The 24,696-nt window shown below is 38.3% G+C and overlaps 1 protein-coding gene across 2 annotated transcripts in view; it reads right to left on the reverse strand.

Annotated features, from left to right (window-relative positions):
• Positions 1-19,034: 19,034 nt before the first annotated feature.
• The window catches only part of LRRC69 (leucine rich repeat containing 69), a 100,406-nt gene continuing 94,744 nt past the window's right edge, over positions 19,035-24,696 (reverse strand). For both annotated transcript variants that reach the window (XM_060199138.1, XM_007517371.2), the window contains one exon: positions 19,035-19,351. In XM_060199138.1, the coding sequence (XP_060055121.1) occupies positions 19,241-19,351 (111 nt within the window). In that variant the 3' untranslated portion in view covers positions 19,035-19,240. The remainder of the gene's footprint in view (positions 19,352-24,696) is intronic.

Here is a 24,696-nt window from a genome sequence, read left to right on the forward strand (position 1 = left end):
ATAGATCCCTCATATTTAAATACTGATCTCTACTTAGCAAAATACTATGTTTGGACAGATTTCTGAGCTCCTCTTCATGTATCTCTCTTCTCTCTGGTCCTCTTATCACATGAAATCAACCTGCTTTGGTTTTTTCAGTATCCCAGGAATGTCTATGATTCCTATTTTTTTATTCAACCTGACAGATGAATAATCTCTGCCTGGGTTCCATGTTTTGCTGTATGATGGTTTGAAAAATCCCCTCCAGTAAGTGGGAGCCATTTATGAGTACTGTTTGTTTCTGATCTCTTAGAGATCAGGGTTCTTTGTTGCCTATTATCCAAAAATCTCAAAGGTACTATTTCATACATTTTTTCAGTTTCTTATTTGTTTCAGGTAGGAGCAAAATTCTAGCCTCTAACTGAAAAAGAAAGTTATTCATCATATAATATGACTTTCTTTTTCTGAATTTTTATTTATAAAAAGGAAACACTGACAAAACCATAGGATAAGAGTGGTACAACTTCACACAACTCTGTATCCCATCCCCTCCCACCATTATAAATGCTTTCCTTGAGATTTGCAACAGCTTGCCAATTTTCCTTTCAGAATGTGATACCAACAGTTCTTAGCTGTGTTCTGACTTGAAAAAATGTAAACAGTGCCATACAATTAAATTCTAACTTTTTCCAAACCCACTCTGTTAAGTAATACATTTTCTATCCTATATTATGTAGGAGCTTTTTATAAAATACTAAGCAACATGTTTTACATTAAACCTTATCTGAAATTTTGAAACTGGTCAAATAGTCCTTATATCAAAAGTCTTTCTGGATCTGTCCCAGTCATCATTAATACTAATAAGTATGTACTTCGGTTCAACACATTCACTATTTCTCCAATCATTGTGTTACTTGTATCAGTCAGTTCACGATTCCATAAAAATAAAAAAAAAAATAGTATAGTCATGGGCCCTTTGGATTATAACTAAAATAGGCCTACTAGCTATCTACAAAACGGAGACCCACCCCACTCCCAACTCTTCATCTGCACTATTCCATCCTTTAGGTTCATAATTAGTCAACAATTTTTCTGGCTTTATATGTTAACTCTTTTTTCAGCCACCAGATTCCAGATGCTACCATGATGCCAACCAGACTTCCCTGGGCAGACAACCCCACCAATATGTCCTGGAGCCCTGTCTCCCCAGAGCCCTGCCCCACTAGGGAAAAAGAGACAGGCTGGGAGTATGGATCAACCTGCCAATGCCCATGTTCAGAGGGGAAGCAATTACAGAAGCCAGACCTTCCACCTTCTGCACCCCATAGTGATCCTGGGTCCATAGTCCCAGAGGGATAAAGAATAAGAAAGCTATCAGGGGAAGGGAGGGGATATGGAGTTATGGTGGTGGGAACTGTGTGGAGTTATACCTCTCTTATCCTATGGTTTTTGTGTTTCCTTTTTATAAATAAAATTTAAAAAATACCATAGACTGGGTAGCTCAACTCACAAGAATGTATTTCTCACCATTCTGGAGAATAGGAATTATAAGATTAATGTTCTGAGCAATTTGACTCTTGGCAAAAACCCTATTCCTGATTCATAGATGATAAATCTCTCTCTACAACCTCAATTATAGAGAAAGGAAGTTGGGAGTAAGCACTATGCTATCTTGTTGGTGTTACATCTATCATAAGGATCTTAAACCAGATATAGCTACTTAACCATGTATTTCAGATTAAAATGTACTTTTAGTAGGAATTATGAGAATAATCAGCCAAATGAAAGTGGTTTTTTGTTGTCGTTGTCATTGTTCAAGGGACTGTCTTGAATTCCTATCAAACATACAATTGAAATAAAATATTCTGTGTCTTCAATAGTCACCTAATTTTTCTTTTTTGATTTTATCTATTATTTAGGATAGAGACAGAGAGACATTGAGAGAGAAGGTGGATATACATATAGATAGATGATAGGTAGATAGATAGATAGATAGATAGATAGATAGATAGATAGATAGATAGATGACAGAGAGACAGACAGACTTGAAGCACTCTTTAACCAGTCATGAAGCTTCCCCCCCTGCAGGTGGGGATCAGCAGGAGCTTGAACTCAGTCCTTGCATATAGTAACTAATGTGTGCTCCACTGGATATTCCACCAGCCAGTTCCAGTCAGGTAATTTTTCAATTTACAACTTCTATTAAAAATAGATAATTAAATTTGTTTAATAGCTTGACTAGGCTCTCCCTAGGGTGTAGAGTCATCATTTAGAGTGAATATAATAGCAGAGGAAAAGTGAACTATTTGGACCTGTTATATCACTCTGAAGAAAAATAGCTGAAATACTTCATTCACACAATATTGCTATTTAAAGATCAGTCCAAAATACAGATTCCCCAACATTACCAAATAGTACTTATTTCACAAAATTACTTTTCGTGATAACTTAATATTAAGGATTTTGTAGAATTAGCCTTGTGAAGTCTTAAGTCCTCTATATAGACAATGGAGTACTACTTGGTAATTAAAAAAGACAATAATGTGTCATTCTGGGAAAACTGGATAGAATTGGAAGTGGCCATGCTTAGTGAAGTAAAGTAATGGAAAGCAATTACCGGGATGGTTTCACTCATGTGGAATATAAAAAATTGAAACAAACGAAATTTAGAAAATTAAAAGGAGGGGGCCGGGAGCAAGCACACAGTACTAAGTGTAAGGACCTGTGCAAGAATCTGGGTTCAAGCCACAAGCTCCCCACCTACAATGTGGATGCTTCACAAGCAGGTGTCCTATCTTTCTCCCTCTGTATCCTCTCCTCCATTTTCAATTTCTCTCTGTCCTATCCAATAAAATCAGAAAAAAATGGCTACCAGGAGCAGTGGATTCATAGTGCTAGCTCCATGTATCAGCGATAACCCTAGAAGTATAAAAAAAGAAAAATTAGCCATCCTGTCTCTAAGACCTTGGGAGAACTTATGGTAGTTGCCTTTGGTGGGAGGTGGGGATTGGGGTTGGGGGTGGGAGGGGTCGGGTGGTAGTGGTGTTAGTAGTGGTTCAGAACTTGGTGGTGGAAGGGAGGAAGATCTATACCCCTAATTTCTTATAATATTGTCAATCACTATTATATCATTAATAAAAATTATTTTAAAATAATATTAAACATATCTTAAATACTCTTTCCCACTTTTGTAATGTCAACCAGAGGATGAAGCCAGTACCTTGAAAAAGTATGAAAACCACTGAGTGGTCTCCCCAGACCATTTTTTATTCCTTCTATTTTAGAAGAGGGGAAGGAGAAGGGGGTGGAGAACAAGATATAGGGAGGAGAATGGAAGAGACACTGAAAAAGGAAAACATTTTTAGCACTGAAGTGCCAGTGTGGTGCTGAGGCTGGACCCAGGACTGCCAACACACGTTTGCACTTTACCAGGTATGCTATCTCCTAGTCCCAAAGGTGAATTTTCAAAAGTAGAAATAGCACTAACAGAAAGACTACAAATAGTGCAAAAATCACTTTTTACAACATTCCTGAGAGATGATCACCCAGGTTTTTATGCATGGAACAAGGCTCATCATATGAAAATAAACTTTTAAGTTTCTTACCTGCAACAATAAATGATTCACCAATAGGCAATTATTACATACATGAAACATGAGTAAACATGCAAAACAAAAACTGACCTCACATATCCATATATATTAAAATTTCATTTTTTTCCCTCTAGGGTTATTGCTGGGACTCAGTGCCTGCACTACGAATTCACTGCTCCTGGAGACCATTTTTCCCATTCTGTTGCCCTTGTTATTGTTGTTATTATTGTTGTTGTCATTGCTGTTGTTGTTGTTGGATAGGACAGAGAGAAATGGAGAGAGGAGGGGAAGACAGAGAGGGGGTGAGGAAGATAGACACTTGCAGACCTGCTTCACCACCGTGAAGTGACCCCTTGCAGGTGGGTTGCCTGGGGCTCGAACTGGTATCCTTAAGCCAGTCCTTGCGCTTCGCACGATGTGTGCTTAAACCACTATGCTACCACCCAACTCCCATAATTTTAAAATTTTAAAGTCCAGTTCCTACTTACTCTATTACTTTTATGCCTGTTGGAAAACTTTTATGGTTTATATACACTTTATATCAAGAATCAATAGAGCCATCGTGCGAAGTGCAAAGACCAGAGTAAGGATCTGGGTTTGAGCCCTCGGCTCCCCACCAGCAGGGGAGTCGCTTCATAAGCAGTGAAGTAGGTCTGCAGGTGTCTATCTTTCTCTCCCCCCTCTGTCTTCCCCTCTGCTCCCTATTTCTCTCTGTCCTATCTAACAACGATGACAACAACAACAGCACTAATAACTATAACAATAAAAAACAAGGGCAAGTAAAGGGAAAATAAATAAATATTAAATTTTTTTAAAAAAAAGAATCAGTAGAGGAAAAGGCAGAATATCTGCACTTCAATAAAAATTTCAAAAGCCATAAAACTTTTCCCTACACTTTTCTTCATCTTTGTGGTCATCAAGTAATCAGATTACTATTTAAAAACAGAAGATTTTGGAAAATAGTAGAAAAATTACTTTACTTCCTTAGAAAGACTATAGTCCATTGCTGACTGAATTTTTTTTTCTAAATATGAGACATTACTGTATACATGAGTTTTACTTAACTGCTGATGATAAAAAGCATTGGGCATATCACTGAAAATTTTTAAAGGAGACAGTTTTTGAAGACTTCATAATATTTCTTCATTAATGTTACACCATAGTTTTTTGTTTGTTTGTTTGTTTTTTACCAATCTCCATAGAAGCAGATACTTTGGTTCTTCCAGGAATTATTACTATTATTGTTGTTGTTGGTGTTACAGAAAATACTCGAATACAGTACCTTTTGGCATAAACTTTAGGGGAGATTTATGATTACTTCCTTAGCCAATAATTATGGTGTATTTTTATCAGTGGATATGTCCACACGTTCCAACAGGGCCTTCTAGGTTAATCATTTTATTCCAGCTTAGATCTATGATAAATTCATCTTTTGTATAGTGTAACTGGGACTGTCTTCAACCTGCCCCATGTTGACTTCCACAACACTCAAAGATGTCTAGTTTTCTGTCTCAACTTTCCAATAAAAATTTAAAGCACTCATGACTACAATTTCCAGAGATCTTGAAGCCATGGAACATATTTTTCTTTTGAGCTAGTTTTAACTTACTGGTTTACATTCCATATCTGACAACACGATTCAAATATGGAATACTACTAATGTCCTGTTACCAAAAAAGCACATCATAATATTCAAAAATTCTCTGTGCTCAAGCTCATTTGTCTTTAGAAAGTTAAATTAGGTCATAAGTATACCTCAGTGGAGTCAAACAGAAAAATAAGCAATGAAAAATGACAAATTTATCATTAGAAAATGCAAATGTTCAAACCACTTTATCAAAATTTCTAATTTTTAAGGAACTTCTTAGGACTCCCATAAAGCTTTTCTCTTACTTTAATATAACCTATAGGAGATAGTGCTTATTCTTCGTATTAATTTGTGGCATAACAAAAGTTCACAATAGAACTTCCAAGGTTTATACTGCATACAGATTGCAATAATATATTGCACCATATTTACTATATTGTAAGCAATTAAAATATATACTAGAGCAGACAAATCCAGCCTATGGGCTAATTTTTACTATAAACAAGAACAACAAAAATATTTGTAGTGTTGAACTATAGAGCTAGACAGTCAGTCAGCACATTGGCAACCAAAACCAAAATCCTGTGCCAAATTTTCAAGGTCCTTGAAGGGAAAATTTCGATAAGAGAATAAAAGACAATGCCTGGAGTTGAGGACCGACTCATGAATACTATAGCTCCTATAAATTTGTTTGAATATCTGCTAAGATTATTTAAATAATATATGTCAACATGTCAACAGTTTTGAATTGAGTATTCATATGTCATAATGCATTAAGAGTGTAAAGGGAGAAAACTATATATATGTCTTACTTCTCAATGTTATTCAATTAGAATGGAATGTTTTCCTCTTCCCCTGGGATGGACAAGCTTATCCAGTTTATAATGTGTTGCAAACTAGTCTAATTAGCATTAAATTAAATAACAACCCAAATTAATTTCCATCTGTCTTGCTTGAATCCAAAATTCTGATTTGGACTACAATATTATTTATCCTCCAAACATGTTCTCCCATCTATTGGATTGTCATAAAAGTCATGAAGGATATTTTTCATTGAAAAATGTAGAAAAATGCATTATAACATGTGAGCTCAACCAGCTGTTCCACCACCCCACCCCCAGAGGGTGCCTTCTTTGACTTGTTCAAGAACCAGGTTGAAGCCCAAGCTCCACCACACTGCAGGAAGTCTGAAATATCAGCCTAGAGCAGCAAAGTCTCAGTAACAGAAAAGAAAAAATGTGCATAAATTGCCAGGATAGCGTCACCAGAGAGAGAGGAGACCAGGAACTCGTGGCGGAATGGGAAAGCAAATCTTTATTGATGTGGACATCCCGGAGTCGGATGTGAGCACAGCAGGTTTAGGCCACGTGGAGCTAGCAAAATAGCCATCTCCCACTATGCATTCCAGCCCTTCTCCAGGTTGGGACTTGGAATAGAAAGAGAGAGAGAGAGCGAAACCAGGAGCAGCAGAAGGTTTTATAGGGTAAAAACGGAAGTGGCAAGTCTGAACGGAATTGGCTAGGGAAGAGGGTGGAGAAAAGAAAAAGGCATTCTGGGAACTTGCTTAGTTACCGTTGCTGTAGTTTTAGCTGGCTGGCAGGAATTAACAATACTCTGAGGGGATAACGTGGTGGTGGAGGAGTCATTTTTAAAACAAGGCAGACTGATATGTAAATAACAATACTTGCATGGAAATATGGTGGTGTGTGGGTCCTGCCTAACATAACCACATCTGCACAATTTCCCAACAGTGAATCTGTTGGTGATATTTGCCTTGGGCATTGGTAATTGGTGGGAGTGACCACTCACACAATATAAATTCATCAATACTTTGCTAAGAGTTTTAAAATAAGGCAATTCACTATGCAAGCTAACAGAAATATTTTGTCATATTTTAGCTGTGACTCACTTTTAAAATGTTTTTATTTTATTTATTTATTTTGGACAAAGACAGAGAGAAACTGAGAGAGAAGTGGAAGATAGAGAGGAAGTGAGACAGAGAGACAATTGCAGTTATGAAGCTTTGCCCTTGCAAGTGGGGACTGGGAGTTGAGCCCTTATCCTTACACATGGTAATGTGCACACTCAACTAGGTGTGCCACTGCCAGGCCCCTTATAAACCACTTTTAACAAATTGCCTGTGGATCTAAACCTCCTTTGTGAAAGTCATTGTACTGTGCCTGGAAACTTAAAATGACTATAAAGTAAGAAGTGATAAAATTTGTAATAGTCCAAACTTGGAAGCAACCCAGATGCCCCATGACAGATCAATGGCTAAGAAAGCTGTGGTAAATTTACACAATGGAATATTACTCAGCTGTTTAAAATGATGGTATATTCACCTTTGCCTCATCTTGTACTAATCTTGATGGGGTCAAGTTAAGTGAGGTAAACCAAAAGAAAAATAATTAATATTGGATTCATAATGCAATATTTCCTTACAGAAACAAGAAAAGAAAGAGAAAGCACAATGTGAAGAGAGAGTGTGAGATTGTTAGGGAACAAAGAACGTTAAAGAGGAAATTTCTGTATGGTTGTATATAGTGATGCCATTATTACAACATTACAGTAAGTTGAGAATCTCAGAATGTATCACAAGTAAGTGAGTCCACCACAGGAAATAATCTAGATAAACTAACATAAGGCAATCAGGATAGAACACTATCAAGTACAAAAGGATTTGGAGTGGGAAAAATGTGAAGGGTCAAAATCTCACCTCTCCAGAGTCCTACCCCATTAGGAAAAGACAAAAACAGGCTGGAGGTATGGATCAACCTGCCAATATTCATATCCAGTGGAGAAGCAATTATAGAAGCCAGATATTGTACCTTATACACCCCATTGAGAACTTTGGTCCAGACTCCAAGAGAGGGATAAAGAATAGAGAAGCTTTGGGGCCAGATGGTGGCACATTTGGTTAAGCACATACACTACAGTGCACTTGAACCTGGGTTCCAGCCCCCTGTCTTCACCTGCAGAGGGACGCTTCACAAGTGGTGAAGGAGAGATGGAGGTGTCTCTCTCTCCTCTATCTGCCACCCCTCTCAATTTCTCTCTGTTCTGTTGAATTAAATAAAGTTAATTTTAAAAAAAAAATAGAGATGCTTCTTAATGGAGGGAACTAGACATGGAACCCTAATTGTGGGAAATGTATGGAATTATCTTACATTACCTTACAATATTAATAAGTTACTAATACAAATTTTTAAAGAAAACAAAAGAATTTAGGGATTAGAAAGTTGTTAGATGAATTTGGGGGTGGGGGTGGAGTTTTGTTACTGTTGTGAATGCAGAAACTAGGATGCAGTTTTTTGAAGAGTAAATGGGGAGGCTGGGTGTAGCATAGTGGGTTAAGCACACATAGCACAAAGCGCCAGTGTTAAGGATCCCAGTTCAAGCCCCTGGCTCCCCACCTACAGGGGGGTCGCTTCACAAGCAGTGAAGCAGGTCTGCAGGTTTCTATCTTTCTCTTCCCTGTTCTGTCTTCCCCTTCTCTCTCGGTTTCTCTGTGTCCTATCCAACAACGATGACAGCAATAGCAACAACAATAATAACAAAAACAACAACAAAAGAGTAAATGGGAGCTAAGTAAACAATGGCTGTTGGGTCAGGCAGCGGGGCACCTGGGAGACCACACACATTACCATGTGTGAGGAGCCAGGTTTAAGCCCCTGGTCCCTACCTACAGGAGAGGAAACCTTAAATGTTCACAATCAGGGGGTCCAGTGGTAGCACAGTGGGTTAACCACAGGTGGCACGAAGCACAAGCAAGAACTGGTGTAAGGATTCCAGTTTGAGCCTCTGGCTCCCCACCTGCAGGGGAGTCGCTTCACAAGCGGTGAAGCAGGTCTGCAAATGTCTGTCTTTCTCTCCCCACTCCGTCTTCCCCTCCTCTCTCCATTTCTCTCTGTCCTATCCAACAACAATGACATCAATAACAACAACAATAACTACAATAATAAAAAAACAAGGGCATCAAAAGAGACTAAATAAATATAAAAATATTTTTGAAAAGTTCACAATCAGTAGATGATAGCTACAGATCTCTCTCTCTCTTTATGTCCTTCCCTCTCCACACCTCCTGTTTCTTTCTCATTATCTTTAAGAAAGAGAAAGGGAAAAAGTGAGCATTGGGAGCAATAGAGTCATCCTGCAGGCATCAAGCATCAGCAATAATCCTGGTTGGTGGCAAAAAAATTAGATAAAACTAAAATAAATGATACAAAAGAAAATAGCAGCTATAGTATTTCAGGAAGAAATGAACCAAAGAAATGCTAAGAAAGCTTAATTTTTTTTGAAAGCAGACGTGTACAAAAAGGGAGAAAAGTTGGAAATGAGACAAGCATGATGATCCCACAGACAGAAATCTGTAAAGAAGTAGGAAGCAGAAGAATAAATGGAATCAAGTTAAATAAAGTAAGTCAGAAGAAGGAAGAATACTTGATCTCACTCATAGGTAAAACTTTTAAAAAAGAAAAAGAAAGGAGGGAAGGAGGAAGGAAAAGTAAGAAGGAAGGAAAGAAGGGAGAGAGGGAGGGAGGGAGGAGAAAAAAGAAAAGGAATACAGTGAAACTTAGGCTAGTTGTGACCTACTGAAGCACAGTCAAGGACTCCACAGAGGAGAGAGAAGAATTAAGGGTCTTGAGGATTCAGTGCAGTGATAGAGGAAGTCTCAAGTTTTGACGGGAGAGGGGAGTTGGTGAGCATACATCTATTACAGGGAGATTTAAAAAAAATTTTACTCATCTTAGATCAACAACGGTAGAAAATGTCCCATCCTCTAAAGGGAGGCAGGACAACATACTCTATGCTACACCTGAGGAAGACGGGTCCTGATATTGGGGCAGCTTGGAATGTTCCTACTGATGACCATAGAATGTGAGCTCAGATCTACAGAGATGCAGAGGTCACATAGGCTCCTAAGCTGAATATGGGCCTCAGATCACTTCAAATCGATGGGGTTTACAGTCAACAATATTTATACACCTTTCCCACAATTTGGGAGCTACTCTCTTCCCTGATCCAGCTTTCTGGTCCATTTTCCAGGCATAACATCATATCCCCAGACAATAACTTGGATCCACCTGCATATCTGATTTCAGGCTCAGGGGAAAGAAAAAAAAATAGTATATCCACAGGCCCTTTGGAATATAAGTAAAATATGCCTACTGGCTGTCTAAAAATGGAGACCCCCCCAATTCTTCATCTACACTATTCCAGCCTTTTGGTTCATGATTAGTCAACAATTTGTCTGGCTTTATATGTTAACTCTCTTTTCAGCCACCAGGTTCCAGATGCTACCATGATGCCAACCAGACTTCCCTGGACAGACAGACAACCCCAACAATGTGTCCTGGACATCCAGTTCCCCAGAACTCCACCCCACTAGGGAAAGAGAGAGGCAGGCTGGGAGTATGGATCGACCGACCTGCCAACGCCCATGTTCAGCGGGGAAGCAATTACAGAAGCCAGACCTTCTACCTTCTGCATCCCACAATGACCTTGGGTCCATACTCCCAGAGGGTTAAAGAACAGGAAAGCTATTGGGGGTATGAGGGTGGGATAAGAATTTCTGGTGGTGGGAACTGTGTGGAGCTGTACCCCTCTTGTCCTATGGTTTTTGTCAGTCTTTCCTTTACATAAAAATAAATAAATAAATAATTCACCTCATGTGGGAGTCGGGTGGTAGCACAGTGGGTTAAGCGTACGTGGCAGCAAAGTAGAAGGACCAGAGTAAGGATCCTGGTTCGAGCCCCCGGCTCCCCACCCTCAGGGGAGTCGCTTCACAAGAGGTGAAGCAGGTCTGCAGGTGTCTTTCTCTCCCCTTCTCTGTCTTCCTCTCCTTTCTTCATTTCTCTATCCCATCCAACAACAACATCAATAAAAACTACAACAATAAAACAACAAAAGGGAATAAATAAATATTTAAAAAACTATTTCTACTCATGTGACCACTGTCTTGTAGATCATTATTTCCTCCAATAAAGTTTTTGAAGAAAAAAGAAAAAGAATAAAGAGCACACATGACAAGTATATTCTCTAAAAGTACATGTATTGATCATACAGAAATGGAAGGAAAGGTATAAGAGTTGAAGGTAGAGAGAAGAAAATGAGTTTTTATTAATCTTTCTGAATTAACTGTAGTAGTAAGTAATGACGTTCACAAAAAAAATTAAAATGCAAAACACCTAGTTAGATCTGAATTTCAGATACAGATGGGATAATTTCAGAACAGATACATTCCAGTCAAATTTTGCAACAAAGTTTCCAGAAATAAATGTACTTGCTCTTTATCAGCAATTCAGATTTTTTCATGGCACAACATATACAATAAAAAGTTATTTACTTACATGAAATACAAATTTAAATGGGCACCCTGCATTTCATTCAGCAGTCATAAATCCTGTTTATCAGTTTGTAGACAAAAATATTAGTAGGCATATTAAATAGACTTTTTTTTAAAACAAACATAAGTTGCCAAGAATATCTTGTAAAATTAATGGAAAGCAAATTGTACTGGATTTATGTTAAGTTCACTCCATCAATTCTTCTAAAAGCACTGTTTTCATAGGGGTTTGAGAGAAAATAGCAATACAGAGCTCAGTTTGCGCTCCACTACTAGTCTGCTGTGTGGCTCGCAAACATGTCTGTCAAGCAAAAGACCACAGTAAGTAGCAGTCAGGGTTTGTACACTCTTTCTGCCACTTCGTAACTCTGTAATTGTGAGCAAGTGAGGAGGACAGAAGAATTGAACAAGTAATTTACCCAAAGTATTAAGCACAAAGATCAATACAGAGCAAACTATTGATAAGTCTTAAGACACACTGACGTGGTGGTAAAAGGCTAGGAAGAACAGTGAAGTAATTGTAGCTTCATTCCAAGCATATGTACATTTTTACACAGTACTGTGTATTATTATAAGTATTTATAATAATATTGACTATCAGTATTCTTTTTATTTCAGGCTAAGATGTGAAATGTTAATCTTTAAATTATAAACAATACGTTTATAAGTTAAAGGCAGGCCTGCCTCCTGTGTAACATACAGTGAAACTCACTGTACTAACTCTGAAGCAACAGTGTCATCTAGTGGTTAGTCGATCAATAGTGAACAATTAAGAACACCTGGATCACTTGTACCTACATAAAAAAAAAATACTGAATTCTGTCAGTGATGATGGCTGATGATAATTCATATTTTCTGTAGTAGATGACATCAACTTGTCTGGCTTTGTCTCATTTAAAATGATGCATGCTCTACCTACATAAGGTTATTGGCTATTTGCTGTTTTTTTTTTTCCACCTTCACTTGACATTCTAACAGATTCCATTAAAGAAACAAATTACTGCTGCCATGAATATTTAATTATGAAATGACTTAAATGGATTTTGGGTGTTTCAAACATCTTCTATATCTATTATTCTCCCCAAATCTTGGCAGAATGGGAACGGGTTGTTGAGAGCACTGAAAATATGAAGCCTGAGGGTTACTCAATTACCAGCTTTAAATTTTTCCCTTCAACTTAGGTTAGATGTCTCTATTTTTCTTTCTCTTACAGTCAAGAAGATTGATGCTTTTTTTGGGGGGAAGCAATATATAGTTTTCTCAAAACTCAAACTAAAACAGAAATATTGACTACAAATTTTGTTTGACTACTAATTGGGAACCAGTGTTTAATCAAGATATATTCTACACTACTTCACAGTTTACTTCTTAAAACCAAGAAGAGTTTAAGAATGTACAAGCCAAGTAATGAAGTTTTGGGGGAGTAGGGGTATCACTCGGAAATGTCTGAAATGAGAGGCAACAGAAACTATATTCTCCTTTCCAATATTTTCTAAGGGAAAGGCTACATAAACTCTCTCTCCAGCTACCACTTCATTTTTTTGTTTTCCCCCTCAAATTATTTTTCCCCCTCCTGGGCTCACCCTGTTTTACATTATTGCAAGGGTCAACCTGATTTGTTTAATTGGGCTTAAATGAATTATCTTCTGCTTGAGGGTTGTTTATTCATAGGGTCTCAAAAGGATACCAAATTTAAATATAATCAAGCAAGGCCATAGAAGCATCTTGAAAACCTAGGGTATTCTCTGCCCACTTGGAAATATTCCCAGTATATTTCAATCCTCCCAATGAACACTGAGCAGCATTCTTGGCTACAGTTGTCAAACTTGAATTTGTCAGTAATCTTTAGTTTGAGAAATGCATGGCCTTTCTTGGAATCAAGACTGTAAGGACCCTTAAATGGTTACCTCTTTCACTAGCTGTATTCGCTGAATGGTTTTTACTCCTCGAAAAATCCAGTGTTTAAATTGAGGTTTCATAGAGGTATAAGTGTGCTAGGCATAGGTTGTACCTGATTTGTTACATAAATCTTAAGTCTTGGAGATGCACATTCTTACAACAAATATCTGCACTGGAAAATAGAATTATTTAGCATGGCTGTAACATCTTCACCAACATTCACCCACTCTGGTGCCCCCATGCAAGCCACTACGATTTTCTTAGATGTCTCTGAAATTCAGCAAGGCATGATTGACCAGAAGAGGTGATTTGAGAAGACGTACCCTGGAGAAAAAAGTCTATTAGAACAAGTAAATAGAAATACCTGTAGTACTATAAAACACATAAGACAGGTGAAGGAAATAGAATAATGACTACATAAAAATACTTGCATGCCTGAGTCTCCAATGTCCCCTGCACCACCATAAATGCTCTGGAAACACACATACATACACACCATTGAGGAAAAAAAATTTTTTCTAAACAATATATAACTCCTTTCTTGGAAAAAGAAGTTTGAAGTTACCAGTAAGAAATCTAGTGTCTGTTACATGAAGACTCGGTTTCTCAAAATACCTAAGACAATGTTTCAGAATTCTGACAATACACACTCCTGTATAGTATACGAAACAAATTCATTTGACTAGAAATAAATAATCTGTGAAAATGCTTAGGTTGAAAGAATTTAATAGTTGTGTATCCTCAAGTAAGAAAAGAATGCTGAGAAAAGAAATTGAAATGGGCAGAGAGAATGTAACCAAATACTAGCTCCTGAAATACAATATGGAGGGTTGGGAAGATAGTATAATGGTTATGCAAAAGATTCTCCTGCCTAAGGCTCTGAGGTCTTGGGTTCAATCCTTAGCACCACCATAAGACAGAGTTGATCAGTGTTCTGGTCTCTCTCTCTCTCTCTCTACCCCTCCCTCTCCTTCCCCCTCTCCCTTTCTCTCTCCCTTTCTCACTGAAATAAAATAAATAATTTTTAAAAGAGAAAGAAGGTACGATAAAAAGGCAATCAGCAAATAAAGAATGAGCCAAAGGCAGAAGACTGTCAATAAAGTCCAAACCTGCAGGATAGACCAGTCAGCAACGAAACAGGTGGATTGGTAGGAAACACTAATGACTTCTGTGACACCAGTTTATTTACTTGGACTACTGATGTAGAAACCAGGTCTCAATACCACAGGATAGGAAATGGTGGGTGTGAAAATATATATAGTCAACAATATCTTTTAATGTCATCTAAGCTTCAAGGAAACCTTAAATATTTATTGAATCAATCAGTCTATAAATTAAAACATAGATAAAATATTCTCCCCAGAACAAAGATGATATATAGATTGTGGCTAAAGAAATGGGCTTGAAATTATTTTTAAAAAATAATAAATAAATAAAATTCCTCAAAGTCACTCTTTTCAACACTATCTACTGTATAAAATATTCTCCCAGGGGGGTCAGGTGGTGGTGTGTCCAGTTGAGCACACACATCACCATGTGCGAGGACCAGTGAAGCAATTTGCAGCTGTCTTTCTCTGTGGGTCATCCCGGGGCCTCCCTGACCACTGGTAGTGGAGACCGGGAGCAGCCCCTGAGCGTCCTAGGGGGGGCCCTGGTGATGAGGGTGACATGCGCAGAGAGGAAGGAAGTACACAGCCAGCTCCGGGAGAAGCCTCATGGACAGCTCGTTTATTGGAGGACACAAGCAGATAGATATACCCAAGGTTCAGAGAGAAGGTTGAGGCAATTATTAATCCATAAACACAATGCAGAGTTAAACCTTGCTGTCAGGTGTTTGATCTTAGCTGGGAAGTTACCATACAGGATTCAGTTATGAGCTCACAATGCATAGCTAGGCCTTTTTCTCTATGGGTAGATTTCAAGCACCTCCGGGCAGTGGGGGAAGGGGGCAGTTAAACACAGCCAGGATATTTGTGGTGGGTTATAGGTTGGCCATACACAGTAATGTATGGCCTAGTTCAAAGGTAATGGGGGAGCATGTACAGGAAGGTACCCATCCATCTAAAGTTCATGAGGTCAGGAAGACCTGCCTAACATCCCCCCTAAAGAAGGGGGTGGGGCTCGGGGGTCAAAGTGCTCAGACTCTCATGGAAATAATGGCTTAGACTTCCCGGACAGTGGGCCCTTTCCCCACATTTCTTCTTCTCACTTTTTAAATTTTATTTATTTACTTATATATTAGATAGAGACAGAGAGAAACTGAGAAGGGACGGGGTGATAGAGAAAGGAAGGGGGCCTAGCAGTGGTGCATCCAGTTAAGTGTACATAGTACTAAATACAAGGACCCACCATCACCTGGCCCCTTTCTTTCTCCTCTATCTCCCCCTCCCCTTTCAATTTCCCCCTGTCTTATCTAATGGAAAAAATAATAATAAAGAAACGGTGTGAGAGAGAGAGAGAGGAAGAGAGCGAGAGAGAGAAACAGAGAGGAAATAAAGAGGGAGGAACGGAGGGAGGGAAGCAAAGAAGAAAGAAGAGAGAGAGAGAGAAAGGAAGGAAAGAAAGGTGGGCTACAAGGAGCAGTACATTTGTAGTGTTGCCACTGGACCCCAGCAATAAGCCTGGTGGCAAGAAAAAAGAAAATTCCACTAATCAAAATCAACTTACCAAATCATTTTCCCTAAAAACAAACAAAAAATTAACAAGCTTTTCTTGTTATTCATTTTAATGAAGTCCTTTGACTTTCATTTGTACTTTGCTTTTTTATTTTTGTTTAAAATACATTCTTGGTTAATGAAGCCTTCAAAAATTACCTGGAGGTCCTGTCCCTGTCTCAGTGGGCTCTAATGCTTGTATTCTTTGGAAGTGTGGGCCTCTTGAATGTGCTCCACTGATCTGGCTTCCCAGGTATACCAGAGACAGCTTTGATGCGTAAAGGACTATGTCCTGAAGTGAACTTATAAAATAACTACTTAGGAAAGTAACAGGATAATGAAATACATTGACAATGAGAATCCAATCAGTTTTCCACAAAAAAGGACACTGATCAATTACATTAAGAAATATATTTCTGGTGGGGTTTATATATGCTTCTGATTTTCTTATTTCTCTGAACTTGCAGCAATTTTTAATTCTTTTTAAACTTGATTTATTTTATTTGAGAGGACAGAGAGAAAATGAGAGGGAAGGGAGATAAAAAGGGAAAGATAAACTGGAGATACCTGGAGCCATAGTGAAGGATTCCCCCTGAAGGTAGGAATAGGGACTTGAATCTGAACTTTTGCATGTGCACTTAACTAGGTTCCACACCACCCAGCTCCCCTAGCAAATTTATCTTGGTTTATGCTGGTGGTTTTCAAATGAGAGTGCATCAAAAACACTTAAATGACTTGCTAAAACGGAAATTACTAAGCTACACCCTCTGTTTCGAGTTTCTGACTCAGAAACCTAAGGTAGGGGTAGATAATTTACATTTTCGGTGAATTATACTGCCAGAAAAAATTATACATCCAAAAGACCAATATTCCATGCAAACCATACCATATCTTTTTAGACTCTATTCCCTATTTTTCTGTTGTCCTTTCAAGGAAATACAGCATTATGTCCCTGGCTTCTGTCAGTTTCTCATTTTTATTTTATTTGTTTCAGATAGAATGTGAGAGACAGAGAGAAGGGAGACACCACAGCACTGCTATACCATTCATGAAGCCATTCCTTTGCATGGCATTTCCATATGATGGCTGGGGGCTCAAAGCCAGTTCCTCACTTATAGTAAAGAGTACACTCTACTAGGTAAGCCATCTCCTGGCCTCAGTTTCTTTTGATGAAAAAAAAATTAAATAAATACATGAATTGTGCTGCCATGAACATAGATACACATAGACCTTATAGAATGAGTGTGTGATTCCTTAAGATATAGCCCCATACCCCCATAGTACTTTGCCCTCAATGTGGATCAATGCTGGGCTAGCGTGGGGGTGCCTCTTCCCAAATACATACTCTCTTGGTTGGAGAGAACACTACTGGAGCCAGCCTGGGCTGCGATGTGAGGGAGATGACTCAGGAATCAAACACGTGGCGTAAGGCAAAATGCAATGTCTTTATTGATCAAAGAGCCCAGGCTTTTTAAAGGGTAGACCCAGAAGTGGCAAGTCAGAAACAGAAATGTCTAGGAAAGGGGCGGAGAAAGGCAAAAGGGGCTGGAAAGGTAGGAACTTCCTTAGCAACTGCTGCGAGGGTTTTAACTGGTAGGATTAAATAATAGCCTGGAGGCAGGGAGGGTCTTGAGGGTAGAAAGAAGATAGATCAAAGGACTGAAATGGGTGGGGATCTTTCAGGCAAAACAATGATTATTTAGATAGGCCATAGTATCAGGAATGCAGAGTGTTTTGTGAGGCTCCTCATAATTTCCCAGCAGATCAACAGTGGTAGAGAATGTTCCATCCTCTGAAGGGAAGCTGGATAACATACTCTCTACCACCTGAGGAAGATGGGTCCTAAAATTGGGACAGCTTGAAATGTTCCTACTCATGACCACAGAATGTGAGCTCAGACCTACAGGGATGCAGGTTACATAGGCTCTTAAGATGACTATGGGCCCCAGATTGAATCAATGGGGTCTACAATCAACAATATTCATACACATTTCACATATCTGGGTGCTACTCTCTTCCCTGACCCAGCTTTCTGGTCATTTCTCCAGCCATGACATCATCTTCCCAGACAATAACTTGGGTCCACCTACATATCAGAGGTCGAAGTGGTACTGGTTGCATTGATTTGGCTGAGATCAGCAGATGCAGTAAAACAAATGGTACCATTCAAAAGAATCATGAAGGAAAAAGGGCAAAGTCTCAGAGGTTCCAGGACTGGGAGATATATAGGTTTATAGTGAATGAGTAAGGTCCTTTGCTGTCTTAGAGTTTAAAAAGGCAATAGATAATTATTGTTATAACCAAATTATTTGAGAACTCGATTCACTTTGAAAATCCCATGGTTAGGATTTACTGTATAATACAAGACCTTATCTCGATTTGTGTCATTTAATTCTATTTACAAATAACTATTTTATATACTGGCAAAACTGATTACTCTAGTTTCCTTGTTCTATAATTATAGGTGATTTACTATTTCAAAAAATGTTATTATTAGAAATGCACTAGCAATTTAAACCCAGTGTTAAAATTCAACCAGTTTGCTCATTTGAAACTTTAAGTGCTTAGATTGAAGGAATATATACAAAGAACTGAAGTCTATGCATTAAAAAGCTCCAGACACCCATCAAAGTCTTATAATACTTATCTAGAAAAGAAAGGTGGTGGGGCCAGGCAGTGGTGCATCTGGTTAAGTGCACACATTACATTGCCCAAGTACCCAGGTTCAAGCTCCTAGTCCCCACCTGCAAGAGGAAAGCTTCATGAGCAGTGAAGCAGGGCTGCAGGTGTCCCTGTCTCTCCCTCTCTATCACCCCTCCCCTCTCAATTTCTCTTTGTTTATATCCAATAATAAATAAATATAAATAAATTTTTAAAAAGAAAGAAAGGTGGTGATCTCAAGGCAGGAAAAAATAACATTCTCTTACCACATTGATCTTTTTTTTTTTTCTAGTTTTATTTAAGTCAAAGGGGATAAACAGCACACTCAGAGTCTAAGACTAAAGGTAGATTTCAGTGCATAAACTGGAGTCTTCACAATTAAATTATTTCCTTAATTTGTCAAACTTAATGACAAAAAGAAGAGAGATAGCATAGTATCATAAGAAGGGCATAATATGACAGTGTATGCAGAGTTGATTAAAGTAGTCACAGGAAGCTCTAAGTAAGCTGCCCACCTGCTCTATGCTTGAGCAATTCCAAAGGTGTTAGGGGCACGACGGTTAAAACATTTGTAAGAACAAACTAGTTTTTGAAGAGGTACCAGCCGTAGATTGTAGTTTGTCTTCCATTTCTAAAAAGTAAAGGTCACAATTAAAATTAAGGTAGTACTCAATAATATTTTTGAATAAAATAAGTACTAACTTTCAAAGTTTCTGAACAGTAATTTTTTAATTAATTTATTTATTTCCCCTTTTGTTGCCCTTGTTTTTCATTATTGTTGTAGTTATTATTGTTGTTGTTATTGATGTTGTCTTTGTTGTACAGGAAAGAGAGAAATGTAGAGGGGAGGGGAAAGCAGAGGGGGGAGAGAAAGACATCTGCAGACCTGCTTCACCGCCTGTGAAGTGACTCCCTTACAGGGGAGGAGCCAGGGTCTCCAACCGGTATCCTCACGCTGGTCCTTGCACCTTGCACTTTTAACTCACTGCGCTACTGCCCAACTCCCCTGAACACTAATTTTTAAGGAACATATCCCACTTGTGTTGGATTTACAGTTTTCCTATAAACGAATAAACTAGTTATGAAAGGCATACTTAACACCAAAGGAAATAAAAATGATAAAGAATTATCAATGCTATGTCCAAACATATCATGTTACCTAACTATAAAGTGCTTAGAATAAAGGTGGAAAATGTTACAAAATCCATACAAATCTGATTTCTGTACTACAGGGATGTTAATCAATCAATCAACCACTCATCGATCAGTCAGCATTTAATCAACTCCCTAGCTATACTGCGTTAATTTCCCATAGAAATCAATCTTCTGATATACATAACTGTTTACAATGCCCATTAAAATCTTTGATAACCAAAACTTGGACTGAGTGGGGCATATTGCATGAAAGCAAAGGACTCTGGAAAGGAAGATACAGGGAGATGCTGGAGGGAGTCTTGGGGACCGGGTAAATGATAATGGAACTGGCCTAAGTTGAGGTGAAAGTGTTCTACAGACACCTATCATGGGGAGATGACAAATTGTACCCAGGTGTCAACAACTGTGCTATATGCCACTAACATCCCTTATGAAATAATTTAAAAATTATTTTGCCGGGAGTCGGGCGGTGGCGCAGTGGGTTAAGCGCACGTGGCGCAAAGCGCAGGGACCGGCGTAAGGAACCCGGTTCGAGCCCCCGGCTCCCCACCTGCAGGGGAGTCGCTTCACGGGCAGTGAAGCAGGTCCGCAGGTGTCTATCTTTCTCTCCCCTCTCTCTCTGTCTTCCCCTCCTCTCTCCATTTCTCTCTGTCCTATCCAACAACAAAGCAACATCAACAATGGCAATAATAACCGCAACGAGGCTGCAACAACTAGGGCAAAAAAAGGGGAAAAAATGGCCTCCAGGAGCGGTGGATTCATGGTGCAGGCACCGAGTCCAGCAATAACCCTGGAGGGAAAAAAAAAATTATTTTTCCAACAAGTTGCCCAATAAATGATTTCAGTTTTTATACTTCAACTATCTCTTGCATTTCTTTTCTTTTCTTTTTCTTTTTTTTTTTTTTTTTTTTTTTTTTGCCTTTAGCATTCTCGCTGGGGCTCCAATGTTCCTGGAGGCTATTTTTTTCCCTTTTGTTGCCCTTGTGGTTTATCGTTGGTGTTGTTATTATTGTTCTTATTGTCACTGATGTTGTTGTTGGATATGACAGAGAGAAATCAAGAGAGGAGGGGAAGACAGAGAGGGGGAGAGAAAGATAGACACCTGCAGACCTGCTTCACCATTTGCGAAGCTACTCTTCTGCAGGTGGGGAGCTGGAGGCTTGAATGGGAATCCTTATACAGATCCTTGTGCTTTGTATCATGTGCGCTTAACCCACTGCACTACTGCCCGACCCCCTGTGGCAAAATAATAAAAAACTCAGTTGTCCAAGTTAGTATATTTGTCCTGTCCATTGATGTTTGAAATAATGGCAATTTCTAAAGTTCATTATATAGGTACTTTATAAATAGCTTCTGAAGTTAGCATAAGCCCCACTGAGAGAATGGAAAACACACAAACAATAGTTTAATTGATTGATAATGCAACTTAGTTTTATCATGAACTCATTAGACCATCATCACTGCAATCCATAGTGACAGATTTGACTATTGTTGTTTACACTCTTTAAAAAAAAGAACTTACAGAGCCCATTTAAAAACTGCAGCACCTGCACACAGTTATTAAGACATTCTTGAGAGAGTTACTAGCCTTACAACCCTGGTGACAAGTCAGTGGCAAGATAAAGTCAGATTAGAGAGTGCTCAGGGGCTACATGCCATTATTCTAATAATAAACATTTTGGATGAAGCTGAAAAATAGTACAGAATCTCTGTAAACATAAACTATACGTAAATGTATAAAATGCCATATATAATCTAATGTTTCATTTTTGTTTATGTATTGAAAAATACATAAAGTATAATATATTTATATAAAGTTCTAGAAGAAACTTAGTTGGTCATTTAGCAAACATCTATTAAAATTCCAAGTAGAGGTCTTGGTTCCATATGTCAAACATTTATTTTCCATTCTACTGACAAAAAAAGTCTACCTTTTACTTTAGAGAGAATCACCCCCTTTCTGATCTTGGCACACATGTTGTAGAAGAGATAGAACAATTGGTATGAGATATAACTCAGACCCAGGTTGTCACCCAAAGCAGTTCAATAAAGCCAAGTATATTCATTAGCCCTCCAACCTTCCCAGGATCTGCTGAGAGAGAAATGTGTTCCCTCTATTGTCAGAAGATACAATTTAACAAGCTCTTGTCTGATGCACAGAGAAAACCCAGATTTCTGATTTAAAAAAAAACTTGGGTAACAGATCTAGCTATGACTAAATATTCATCCAGAACTATCCTCAAGTCTTCTTCATTAGTTGAGTTAAAGTGTGTGGACTGAATTTAATTTGTAGCCAAGAGTCCTAATAAACTGCAAGCATCCTAAAACCTGAACGACATCAGTAAACTGCCAAGTATGCAATAATATTTAGAAAACATTTCTGCCGCTAAAAATTATTTTAGAATCTTGCTGGAAATTTAAGATAGAAGTCGTGTGCACACATACACACACACACACACACACACACACACACACACACACACACACACACACACACACCTAGAAACCCAAGACTCAATTCAATAATAGATTCTGTATAAGTGTAAAAGATAGAACACCACCCCCACAAAATGCCATTTAAATCAAGTTTCACAATATAAGGAAATGGTGAACTGGGTTTTGAAAAATATGCACACCTCAGTAGGCATGAAAGGGTATTCAGAAAGGGCAAACCATGAGAGCATAAATTCAAGAATGTGCACAGTCTTGGGAATGCAATATGGCCCAAACAGTTAAGTAGAGCAAAAAAAATGTTGAACAATAACATCTTAACAATGAACGTATTGGTCCCAGTGGTACATGGAAGACATAAGAAGTTCTCTAATATTAAGCACATTATGTATAGCATTTTAAATATACTCTATAGGAAATGATACTGATTAATTAGATCATGATGACTAGGAAAACTTGTGACAAAAGTCAAAAGCTAGATGTGAATTTAAAAACAATCAGCATCACTTTATTAGGTTAAAATCAGTACTCAGTTGGTTTGTTGCATTTCTTTTTTTTTTCAAAGCAATATTACTTTTTTGATGAAATATTGATTAACAGGTTTGTGACAGGGATACAGTTCCACATATCCACAAGGTAAGTGCCAGCGCATTTCACCCTCCGCCAAGCCATCATCCTCCTCTTTTTTTACCCCCCTCTCATATGACAGACATCCCTCTCATATGACAGACATCCCTTTCATATGACAGACATCCCTCTCATATGACAGACATCCCTCTCATATGACAGACATCCCTCTCATATGACAGACAGACATCCCTCTCATATGACAGACATCCCTCTCATATGACAGACAGACATCCCTCTCATATGACAGACATCCCTCTCATATGACAGACATCCCTCTCATATGACAGACATCCCTCTCATATGACAGACATCCCTCTCATATGACAGACAGACATCCCTCTCATATGACAGACATCCCTCTCATATGACAGACATCCCTCTCAAGTCATCAAGACATCCCCTCCTGCTTCCTTAACATATCTCATATATAACTCGAGGGCAATTGAATAAATCATGCTACATAGTCTTCTTTCAGTTCCTGCTTAAAAATCTCACACAAAGAGTAGAGATATGAACCAAGAGAGGAGGTTGCTGAAAGAAAGACAAACATTACCCAAGGAAGTAAGTATGATATGCAATTATCCTATTTGCTTTGTCCAATTTCTCCATGAGGTGAAAAGTTTATAATAGAAACTATTAAGGGCATTTTATATTTCCACTGTGGTTGAAGCCATTTCCCTTGTGTCATTAAGAAATTGCATGGGCAGAGTTTGGGTTGGCTCTTGTCTTAAGTCTTAAGCAGGAATGCACAGTGTCTGTGTCTCTCTTTTCTCTTCTTGGGGGTATTATTGTTTAGTTAATTAGAATAAAATGTTTTGTTTAACTAGCTAGGAGCTTATTTTACTAAAGGTTATTAATCAGTTTTGCATTAAATATGGAACCCTGGTGGTCATTATTTTCTAACCTCATAATTACTATTTCTGATATATTTCCCAGGGCTATGAATTGTTTCCTGGAAGTTTTAATGAGAAAAGTAGACTCCACACAATTACTTGGTAACATACTTTTCGATCTAGAGTCACTATCTTCAGTGTGCATGAAAAAAAAAAAAGAACTTTCTAATACTTCACTTTTATTTCCATGTGTGGCATCATCACAACAGTTTATTCTAGCATGACTTATATGTCCACTTCCAATGAGCATTTTACAAGGAAATTATGGTACAGCCACTTACAGAAAAAATATCTCTTCACAACCTTCAAATAATAAAACCTTATGATTCTGTCAAAAGGAATTGCTTCTCTAGTAGTTGTTAGAAATCAAAATACTCTCAGCTATTAAGAACAATGAACTCATCTTCTCTGACCCATCTTGGATGGAGCTAGAAGAAATTATGTTAAGTGAGCTAAGTCAAAAAGATAAAGACGAGTATGGGATGATCCCACTCATTAACAGAAGCTGAGAAAGAAGAACAGAAAGGGAAACTAAAAGCAGGATTTGATTGAATTTGGAGTAAGGCACCAAAGTAAAAACCCTGGGTGGAGGGTGAGGGTGGATGTTCAGCTTCATGGGGGGGGAGGGGGAATGGGACACAGTCTTTTGGTGGTGGGAATGGTGTTTATGTACACTCCTATCAATTTGTAGTTTATAAATCACTATTTAACTAATATGAGAGGGGAAAAGTTGAATGTCTCAAACTTTTTAAAGTACAGAGTCTTTTTAATACATAGGCTAAATCTTTGATAAGTTGGCTCTCTTAAAAGCTTAGTCCAGGGAGAACAAAAGCAACTGGTGGCATTG

The sequence above is a fragment of the Erinaceus europaeus genome, chromosome 1, assembly GCF_950295315.1.
Source record: "Erinaceus europaeus chromosome 1, mEriEur2.1, whole genome shotgun sequence".
NCBI lineage: Eukaryota > Metazoa > Chordata > Mammalia > Eulipotyphla > Erinaceidae > Erinaceus > Erinaceus europaeus.